Source organism: Ruditapes philippinarum, unplaced genomic scaffold, assembly GCF_026571515.1.
Source record: "Ruditapes philippinarum isolate M1 unplaced genomic scaffold, ASM2657151v2 ctg790_1_1_1_1, whole genome shotgun sequence".
Lineage (NCBI taxonomy): Eukaryota > Metazoa > Mollusca > Bivalvia > Venerida > Veneridae > Ruditapes > Ruditapes philippinarum.
The window spans coordinates 24,950-35,646 of record NW_026859737.1 but is presented as its reverse complement, the minus strand read 5'-3'; the positions used below and the strand labels follow the sequence as shown (position 1 = coordinate 35,646).

At 33.2% G+C, this 10,697-nt stretch overlaps 2 protein-coding genes across 3 annotated transcripts; both read right to left on the bottom strand.

Annotated features, from left to right (window-relative positions):
- Positions 1-1,208: 1,208 nt before the first annotated feature.
- LOC132757737 (uncharacterized) lies at positions 1,209-3,679 on the bottom strand. Of its 2 annotated transcripts, none has more exons than XM_060749122.1 (4): positions 3,471-3,679; positions 2,436-2,784; positions 1,939-2,088; positions 1,209-1,544 (listed from the first exon to the last, which is right to left on the bottom strand). In XM_060749122.1, the coding sequence occupies exons 1-4, from the start codon at positions 3,630-3,632 to the stop codon at positions 1,501-1,503; spliced, it is 705 nt and encodes a 234-aa protein (XP_060605105.1). In that variant the 5' UTR covers positions 3,633-3,679; the 3' UTR covers positions 1,209-1,500. The 2 variants fall into 2 exon arrangements, with proteins under 2 accessions (XP_060605105.1, XP_060605106.1); XM_060749123.1 differs by having other exon boundaries at positions 2,457-2,784.
- Positions 3,680-6,436: 2,757 nt separating this feature from the next.
- LOC132757736 (uncharacterized) lies at positions 6,437-9,743 on the bottom strand. The gene is made up of 4 exons (XM_060749121.1): positions 9,545-9,743; positions 7,683-8,031; positions 7,141-7,287; positions 6,437-6,753 (listed from the first exon to the last, which is right to left on the bottom strand). The coding sequence occupies exons 1-4, from the start codon at positions 9,674-9,676 to the stop codon at positions 6,464-6,466; spliced, it is 918 nt and encodes a 305-aa protein (XP_060605104.1). The 5' UTR covers positions 9,677-9,743; the 3' UTR covers positions 6,437-6,463.
- Between the last annotated feature and the right edge of the window lie 954 nt (positions 9,744-10,697).

Sequence of the window (10,697 nt, the reverse complement as noted above, 5' to 3'; positions counted from 1 at the left end):
ATCATGAACATATATAAAATAACGTTAATACAGATAGAAATGTCATGCTAAAAAATCTGGAAACAAAGTGATCCCACGGAAGCATTAATTACTACAAAATTACGTGAAAATTGCAGACTCGGTTTGATTGAGTTTATACATGAGGGATAATGAATCCCTAGCACCGGCTTGAGAGGTACTCAATTCTCAACACTTAATAGTGCTGGCATCAATGATCCCGAAGGACCAGGAAAATATAACAACACTGAAGTGAAGTACGGGGCAACTTTTTACAGCTGCCACACAGCACTTGACACCCGCTGTTGTGAACAACAAAGTGATCCCAGGGAAGCATTAATCACAACAAAATTACATGAAAATTGCAGACTCAGTTTGACCGAGTCTCTACATAAGTCACTAAACTATTTTGATTATTATCATTACGCAAAGTTAAGCATATAACTCATATTTTTTTCAAATTATACGTTAGAAGAAACATTCACAAATATAAACGAAAAGCCTACCTGTCTTTGTACGTTTGTAATACGATAAATATGTTCTTAAACTTACAGTCTTTCAGCAGCGTAACCTAGATATTAGTTGACTTGTTGGCAATTAATATGTCAGTTATTCATACATGTGTCACTGGTAACCAAGATGCCGACATTTTCCAGTTGTCAGACGTGCATTTCATAAAAGTTAGATAGAATTTAACTTAATTTAAAGAGAGGATATTCTGATATTTTTCAAAGCATAACCTAATTTTGTATGTACTTTTTGGTGAATTTTCTCTTCTTCAAACTGATTATCTACTCCCAACTTAAAGGCATTCTGAAACTGTTTAAGGTTAGATTTAAAAATTAATTATTTACGTCATTCTTGTCCTTTTTATCTTCATACTTATATTTATGTTTATGTAATTCCATGACTCTAAACATCACGGAAAATATCATAGTATTAAACAATGTTGAACATTTACAAATAATAGATAAATAGATGCAAGATTATCATTGTTTGCATATTTGAAATATTCATTTATTTATAAAATGTTATCAAAAGATGGAAGCATTACTGTTTTTATTCATAGCTGTAATAGATTTCTTTTCCTCCTAATAAGTAGTTCAGTTAGTCAGAATAAAGAATAAATTGTTCAATTTTGTGATTTCAGGTCAACAAATAATAATGTTATTTACGTTAAAATGGTCAGAAATAAATCAGACAACACAACCACCATGTGTGCAACTTTACTTTCTATATATGTTCTACATGTATACCTCAGTACTCATATAACAATACCCCGGAGAATGTAGTCAATATTTGAGAACCATAGATGGTGACATCCGCTATTCTAAATGTGCTCACCCATACAGATTCGCCTTTATGTAAGTGTAATAAAACAAGGTTTGTGCCTTGTGCATCATGGTTAGTTTGTAATGTATCGGCAACACCAGCAACTTTCGCCTGTCCGTCAACAACAATATGCATCCACAACCTATGAGCTTCATAACCAGCACCAAAAGCTTAATAAAACATGTAAACTCCCTCCTTTGGTACCGTGAAAACACCTAAAATGATAAAAGGAATGCAAATATCATACGTGGAATTCATAAAATGTAATAGAGCATGTATTTATAAACTAAAGAAACAATAACGAAAACAAATCGTATATTAAATCCTTATAAATTTGATATATAACACGTTCGTGCACACGGAAATCAATTAACTTGAAAACGTAATAATGTTTTGATGCATTGATAGATTTCTTAATACGAGTAGTAATTCATTCATGTAAGCACAGTCAACCAACCATAATGTCGGGAGATAAATCAGAACAGTTACATAATTATAATACTCAAAAAACTTGAAACATTTTATAGGACATTTTGCTTTTAGGAAATCATTTCATCTGTGCTTTTGAATTATAAATTGCCGTACTATTTAAACAGTATATATATTTACCAGTATGAACATTATAGGCGTTTCCGTCGTTCAGAAGAACTTTGTTAAATACAACAGTTTGGTCAATACCAGAGTTGCGAACCTCGTGGTCAAGAATGGCTGTAAATGCAACTGGTACGTCTGGAAACGATCTTCTTCTGATTCTTCCACCTTTTTTAAAACACCATTGCGACATATGAATGCTCTATGCTAGATACGTGTATAGCAAAAAGTCATAAAAAACAAAATTTCTAAATTAGTAAAATAGAAATATACAAAGAACAAGAGAAATGGTTCTTTCAAAACATGCAATGAACTTGAGAAAATACTGGAACAAAGTCATGTACAAGCCATCACTTAGAGTACAAGAGACATTAACTCGACATTTGTTTCATATTATGCATGAGATAAATACACGGACAAATCTTTTAAACAAATCGAAATGTTAGAAATTATCTGGCGAAAAAAGTCACTGCGGCGATGATATCCAAGTCATTATTTAGTATTTATCCATTTACCTGCAGTTAGCTTCATCTTACTTTTACTGCTTTCTTTTTCCAATGGTCTACTATGTTCGTTCTGACTGTCATTATAATGTTCTTGATTGTTTTTTGTTAACTTTTCAATTTGCTCATCATCTCCAAATCTTTCAATCTCCGCCTGTTTGTCAATAGATTTTTCATTATGCAATACTTGCTCCTCCAACTCCTTTATACGTGTCTCCAACAATTCATGTTTGCGGTTGGACCTTACTTGTTGAAGTGCCATTTCAGCAATACGAGATTCCAAGACCCTTACTTGTCGAGAAAGCCGCCTTTGAGCAATAGATTCTTCTTTTGGTCTGGTAAAAGATAGCTCTTGATTAACCTGGCAAACAAGAACTATTATCACTATATCTTATATTATTATCAAATATAGTCATGATAGTGATATACAATATGTTGACTGAACCTACCTAATATCAAATACATTATACACACATCTCTTACTTTGGATGTTGAGAAAAATATCTGTTTGGTGTCTCTATTTCTCATGGCACATTTGCAACATTAGCTAGCCCTAAATCGTTATTTAGATATGCATTCATGTCTTATTCTTTATGATAAAATCAACATAGTTCTAAGATATACATCGACCGGTGCAAATTTCAATATTTCTCATCCGATTTACTCGGCGTGAGAATGACGCATAAAATCAAAATATATTTTGTTTTGTTTGGTTTGGTTTGGTTTCACGGCGCACTAACACAATTTAGTCAAGTGGCGCCGAAACAGGAAATATGGTTTTGGCTGACGTCGGGTAATACAAACTTAAACAAGCACCAAACTATCTCATCTGCTGGAGCTTACAGATGCATAGACTCCTGTAATCAAGTAGGGATAAACGGTGGCTGCATTTCTGATGTCTAAATCCTGAAAGGCAGCCCCTCAGCCCAAAGGGGAATCAAAATAAAATTTATTGTGACAAAGAACTTAGCGTTTTACATAGTCAACTATAAATATTATAAACAAAATCCCTACGAGAATTTACACAAATATATTTCATTGTCTTACCCGATTTTCTAGCAGTATCAGCCTTTGAACAAACTCTTCATTATTGCAATCGGATGCATCTGTCAATCCTTGTAGGCAGAGAGCGATAATTGCCGTAAATAAAACCTCAAGTATCATTGTCCTACTTGACATCTTGAAAGTCAGACTAAGACTAATATACATTCTTTACCAAAAAGGTTCAAATTTCATGTGATTCGTGCTCTTATCTCGTCAACATGTACTTAATGAATTGTACATAGTTTGATAACATGGACGTAATATAACAGTGTTGTTTATTGCAAAATGACAGTGACACGGTCGTCTTATCATGAACATGTATAAAATAACGTTAATACAGATAGAAATGTCATGTTAAAAAATCTGGAAACAAAGTGATCCCACGGAAGCATTAAAGTTACATTAAATAAATATGTAAAATTATTTTGCCGTCGGCCTAAAAATCAAACATTCTACAGTTTCATTAACCTGTTTAATAGTTTTGTTGTAAATTTCATCAAATATTGTTCATAAATTAGGATGTTAAACGGGAAACCCCACGGTAACACTAAAGTTCGTATACGAATTTTAACATGCAAATGAAGACTAAAATGAGCTCGTGTATGCGCTACGTCACAGTGTTGCTATCGGAACACGGCAAATGTGATATTTCTTGTGCAAACACACTTTCACGGTGCACTAAACCTGGGGTTCAGTAAAAGTAATCATCTCGTAAAAAGATTAAATTTGTATGAAAACATCCGTTACGATGCGGAAATATACCGTTAAATTAGGACTGAAACTTATAGTCATGTTTGTTGATTTAATACTGATGTACGGATGATCCGAGGCGGAGTTTCTGATGCAAACAGAAATTGTACTTCCCATTTCGCCACAATGAGGTTACCTATTTTTTTGCTAATAAAACTCATTTTGGTTGTTTGGACACTAAAATAAGACCTTGAGTCGATATAAAACCCAATTTATTAATGAAATGTCGCTATTTAGTTTTTTTATGAAATTTATTAAATGTAACTTTAATTACAACAAAATTACGTGAAAATTGCAGACTCGGTTTGATTGAGTCTGTACATGAGGGATAATGAATAAGTGCAACATCCCTCACGCCCCCTAGCACCGGCGTGAGAGGTACTCAATTCTCAACACTTAATAGTGCTCGCATCAATGATCCCGAATGACCAGGAAAATATAACAACACTGAAGTGAAGTACTTTTAACAGCTGCCACACAGCACTTGACGCCCGCTATTGTGAACTATAAAAATCTGGAAACAAAGTGATCCCTCGGAAGTATTAATCACAACAAAATTACGTGTAAATTGCAGACTCGGTTTGATTGAGTCTGTAAATAAGTCACTAAAATTATTATGATTAGTTCTTATCATTACGAAAAGTGAAGTATATGACTTATCTTTTTTCAAATTATACTTAAGAGGAATCATTCACAAATATAAACGAATAGCCTACCTGTTTTTTACGTCTGTAATATGATTTAGTAATAGAAAGAGCATCGAAACACGAGGGTATCTGATGTGTACGAGGGGGCGTAGCCCCCGAGGATAAATCAGATTACCGAGTGTTTTGATGTTCTTTCTTTTTTGTATCATAGTCAACAAAAAACACGTTCCCTGATACCACATTATGAAACCCCACAAAAATGTAACCAATGAATGAGCATCGAATAGTTATGACATTTCCGTCGCTATCCCTTTCTTTGTCGTCACAATATGTAAACCCCGGACAAAATGAACCAATCAATGGACATGTTTGTTTGTTTGTCTCATTTTACGCCTTTTTCAACAGTATTTCAGTCATATAGGCGGATAGTTTCCTAACCATCGTTCCTGGAGAGTTACACCAGTACTAGACAACCTTCCTCCGCGCTAAACTACCAAAGCATCTCCCGGGGATCGAACCCACGCCAGAGAGGTACCTGGATTAGAAGTCATCGACTCTAACCCCTCGACCACGGAGGCGGTATCAATGGACATGCTCTAGAGTGCGGGTAAATAATACCTGCACTCCAGTTAACGCACTGTGATGTATATGTATACGATTTAATTCTGACACATTGTCAACAGAAAGGTCCCTAAACTATGATACAATATGTTCTTAAATTAACAGTCATACAGCAGCGTTACCTGGATATTAGTTGATTTGTTAGCAATTGATATGTCAGTTATTCATACATGTGTCACTAGCTACCAGTGACTTACTGGTTACCACGATGCCGACATTTTCCAGCTGTCAGACATTGATACATTTCTTTAAAATTTAGATAGAGTTTAACTTAATTTAAAGAGAAGATATTCAGATATTTTTCAAAGCATAATGTAATTTTGTATGTACTTTTTTGTGAATTTTCTCTTCTTCAAACTGATTATCTACTCCCAACTTAAATGCATTCTGAAACTGTTTAAGGTTAGATTTAAAAATTAATTATTTACGTCATTCTTGTCCTTTTTATTTTCATACTTATATTTATGTTTATGTAATTCCACGACTCTAAACATCAGGGAAAATATCATAGTCTGAAATAATGTTGAACAGTTACAAATAATAGATTAATTAATACATGAAAGATTATCATTGTTTGCATATTTGAAATATTCATTTATTAATAAAATGTTATCAAAAGATGGTAGCATTATTGTTGTTATTCATAGCTCTTATAGATTTCTTTTCTTCCTCAATAGTTATTTCTTTAGTCAAAATACGATAAAGAGAAGATAAAGCCTCAAAATCAAAACCAGACTAGACTCAACCTCGATCAATGTTGTAAAAAATGTTAAAAAAAATACTCGACTAGAAATATTGTTTGAAATGTCCTCACTTTCACCTGAGTATTGAGATTTTAGGGCAAAAAAGAAAAAGAAATAATTAAAGAAATAATAAAATAAATAAAAATGTTATTTACGTTGTAATGATCAGAAATGAATAAGACAACAGAACCACCGTGTGCAACTTTACTTTCTATATCAGTTCTACATGTAAACCTCAGTACTCATATAACAATACCCCGGAGAATGTTGTCCACGTTTGAGAACCATGGATTAAGACATCCGGTATTCCAAACGTGCTAACCCATACTGATTCGCCTTTATGTAAATGTAATAGAACAAGGTTTGTGCCTTGTGCATCATGGTTAGTTTGTACTGTATCGGCAACACCAGCAACTTTCGCCTGTCCATCAACAACAATGTGTAACCACAACCTATGAGCTTCAAAACCAGCACCAAAAGCTAAATAAAACATGTAAACCCCTTCCTTTGGTACCATGAAGACACCTAAAATGATACAAGAAATGTATATATCATACGTGGACATCATTTAATTTGATAGAGGCGTGTATGTATAAACTGTAGAAACAAAAACGAAAATAAATCGTATATTACATCTTAATTAATTTGATATATGACTGGTTCATGCACACGGAAGTCAATTAACTTGAAAAGGCAAGAATGTTATGATGCATTGATATCCTTTCTAAATACGAGTAATAATCTATTCATGTAAGCACATTCAACCAACCATAAAGTCGGGAGATTAATCAGAACAGTAACATATAATACTCAAAGAACTTGACACATTTTATAAGACATTTTGCTGATAGGAAATCATTTCATCTTTGCTTTAAGAAATGGGCATACTATTCAAGCAGTGTATCTATTTACCAGTGTGATTGTTATAGGCGTTTCCGTCGTTCAGAAGAACTTTGTTAAATACAACAGTCTGGTCAATACCAGAGTGGAGAACTTCGTGGTCAAGAATGGCTGTAAATGCAACTGGATTTTCTGGGAACGATCTTCTTATTCTTCCACCTTTATTAAAACAACATTGCGACATATGAATGCTCTATGCTAGATACGTGTATAGCAAACAGTCATAAAATACAATTTTTTGTAAATAAGTGAAATATAAATATATAAGGAATCATTCTTGAAAAAATTACTTTGATGATATTTCAAACCTTCTTTAAGGAAGAACACGAGAAACGGTTCTAACAAAACTTGCAATAAAAACTTGAGAAAATACTGGAACAAAGTCATGTACAAGTCATCAGTCCAAGAGACATTAACTCGACATTTTTTTCCATATATGCATGAGATAAATACATGGACAAATCTTTTAAATCGAAATGTTAGAAATTATCTGGCGAAAAAAAATCACGGCGGCGAAGGATATCCAAATCATTATTTAGTATTTATTAATTTACCTGCAGTTAGCTTCATCTTACTTTTACTGCTTTCTTTTTCCAATGGTCTACTATGTCTGTTCTGACTGTCATTATAATGTTCTTGATTGTTTATAGTTAACTTCTCAATTTGCTCATCATCTCCATATCTTTCAATCTCTGCCTGTTTGTCAATAGTTTTTTCATTATGCAATACTTGCTCCTCCAACTCTTTAATACGTGTCTCCAACAATTCATGTTTGCGTTTGGACCTTACTTGTTGAAGTGCCATTTCAGCAATACGAGATTCCAAGACCTTTACTTGTCGAGAAAGCCGCCTTTGAGCAATAGATTCTTCTGTTTGTCTGGTAAGAGATAGCTCTTGATTAACCTGGCAAACAAGAACTATAATTACAATATTTTATTATCGGATTTAAAACGTATTTATGTAAGAGTCATGAACAAGTCTAATTTTGCCAGAAGTAACAATTAAAATAATAACCAAGCTTCCTGATTAGACGATATATTCTATTAATCATTGTATATTTATTTGTATAAAAACTTGATTTTATTTGGCCTAAAGAAAAACACTGAATATAAAAACAATTTTTATTCGTCGTTCAAATTACAAATTGAATTCTAAGAATCTCATTGGCCATTCTAATATAAAATGTTAAGGATAGTTCTAAAGTAAGGTGTAAAGGATAATATTTGCTATTATAAAATAAAGTGTCATGGGAAGTGCTAAAATAAAATGTACTGGATTTTCTATTTAAATTTATAGTTAAATTGCTGACATATATCAGTTCTGTTTAAACATACCTTCTCCCACAAAATATTTTCAATCTCATTGTACTTTCTGATGAATAGTTCATTTTTCATAAATACTCAAAAGCTTACTTGACACAATAATGTGATCAGTTATAAATATTGTCCAATATAAGGATACCACAAGCAACGTTCATGTTCCTGAAAGTGTACTCAGTTCGCATAACAATATCGAAAACAACCCAGAATTTACGGACTTATTAAGTACGCTAAATTTATGACGTTCGGCTGAATATCATTCTGAAAGATTTTGTTTTGTTTTTATTATAAGCAACGTTCATGTTCCTGACAGTGTACTCAGTTCGCATAACAATATCGAAAACAACCCAGAATTTACGGACTTATTAAGTACCCTAAATTTATGACGTTCGGCTGAATATCATTCTGAAAGATTTTGTTTTGTTTTTATTATTATTATTATCAAATAAAGTCATTATAGTCATATCAAATATATGTTGGCTGAGCCTAGCAAATATCACATACATTATACACACATCTCTGACTTTAGATATTGAGAGACATATCTGTTTGGTGTCTATTTCTCATGGCACATGGCACAATTGCAACATTAGCTAACCTCAAGTCGTTATTTAGATATGTATTCATGCCTTATTCTTTATGATATAATCAACATATAGTTCTAAGATATAGATTCAAACGTCACAACGACGGGCGCAATTTCAACATTTCTCATCCGATTTACTCGGCGTTAGAATGACGCATAAAATCAAAATAGATTTTTTGTTTGGTTTGGTTTCACGGCGAACCAACACAATTTAGGTAATGTGGCGCCGGAACAGGAAATATGGTTTTTGCTGACGTCGGGTAATACAAACTTAAACAAGCACCAAACTATCTCATCTGCTGGAGCTTACAGATGTATAGACTCCTGTGATCACGAGGAATAAACGGTGGCTGCAATTCTGATGTCTCAGCCCTTAAAGGCAACCCCCAGTCACATGGGGAATCAAACCAAATTTATTGTGACAAGGAACTTACCGTTTTACATACTCAACTATAAATATTATAAACAAAATCCCTACGAGAATTTACACAAATATATTTCAATGTCTTACCCGATTTTCTAGCAGTATCAGCCTTTGAACAAACTCTTCATTATTGAAATCGGATGCATCTGTCAATCCTTGTATGGAGAGAACGATAATTGTCGTAAATAAAACCTCAAGTATCATTGTCCCACTTGACATCTTGAAAGTCAGACAAAGATTAAGGCACCTTCTTTACAAGTTCAAATTTTATGTGATTCGTGCTCTTATCTCGTTAACATGTACCATATGAATTGTACTTAGTTTGATAACATGGACTAAAATTTTAACAGTGTTGTCCATTGCAAAATAACAGTGACACAGTCGTCTTATCATGAACATGTATGAAATAATGTTAATATAGTTTGAAAAGTCATGTCAGTCACTGAAATTATTATATTTATTTCATATCATACGAAAAGTGAAACACATAATGTTTTAATGTATACTAAAGAAGAAACATTCACAAATATAATCAAATAGAAAATTTGGCATTTTTGTATATTTGTAAAATCGAATCAATATTTTCCAAAACAAACATTCTCACAGCAGCGTGATCTAGATATCAGTTGATTTGTTGTCAATTCCGTCATAATTGGCGTCCGCGCCGAAGCGCGGCGCCTTTTATGTAATGAAATCAGATTTTGTGAAAGGGCGACAGCAACTTCTCGAGCCTTTTATAGTTGTTCATAATAAAAGCCGATCATTCCGATCGGTATGAGGGTGCTTGATTATTAATTAGTCGCGATTTGTACAATGAATAGCGAACTGGAGAATTTCGCAATGCAAACATTTTCAAATTAGAATCTAAATAACCTTTTCCGTTAATAAATCGCGATCTTCAGGGTATTTCTATTTATCATTTTGTAGTACACAGTGGATTATTATGGTATGTTATTCCGAAAGCTGTAAATAGAATGATGAGTTGATGACCTAAATATTCCGAAAATCTATTTATAGATGGATGTACTCCTGTCGGTAAATCCCGGTCTCTCCTGGTCTATTTTGACGACCGGTGCCGCGTAATAATCACACGGGCGTAATTTTACCACGGTTTACTCATGTTTTTTAAAACTTACCTGTAACTTTATTTACAAACAAAGCGTTGTGAAAATTGGTATAAATCTTCAGCATAGAATAATTATTTCGGTGCATGTATTTGAATATTATGACAGTATTTATT

Coding starts and splice junctions, on each gene's coding strand:
- LOC132757737 (XM_060749122.1), bottom strand. CDS start 3,632: ATGTATATTAGTCTTAGTCTGACTTTCAAGATGTCAAGTAGGACAATG. Junction 2,785..3,470: donor TGATACTGCTAGAAAATCGG/GTAAGACAATGA, acceptor CTTGTTTGCCAG/GTTAATCAAGAGCTATCTTT. Junction 2,089..2,435: donor TAAGATGAAGCTAACTGCAG/GTAAATGGATAA, acceptor GTTTTAAAAAAG/GTGGAAGAATCAGAAGAAGA.
- LOC132757736 (XM_060749121.1), bottom strand. CDS start 9,676: ATGTCAAGTGGGACAATGATACTTGAGGTTTTATTTACGACAATTATC. Junction 8,032..9,544: donor TGATACTGCTAGAAAATCGG/GTAAGACATTGA, acceptor CTTGTTTGCCAG/GTTAATCAAGAGCTATCTCT. Junction 7,288..7,682: donor TAAGATGAAGCTAACTGCAG/GTAAATTAATAA, acceptor GTTTTAATAAAG/GTGGAAGAATAAGAAGATCG.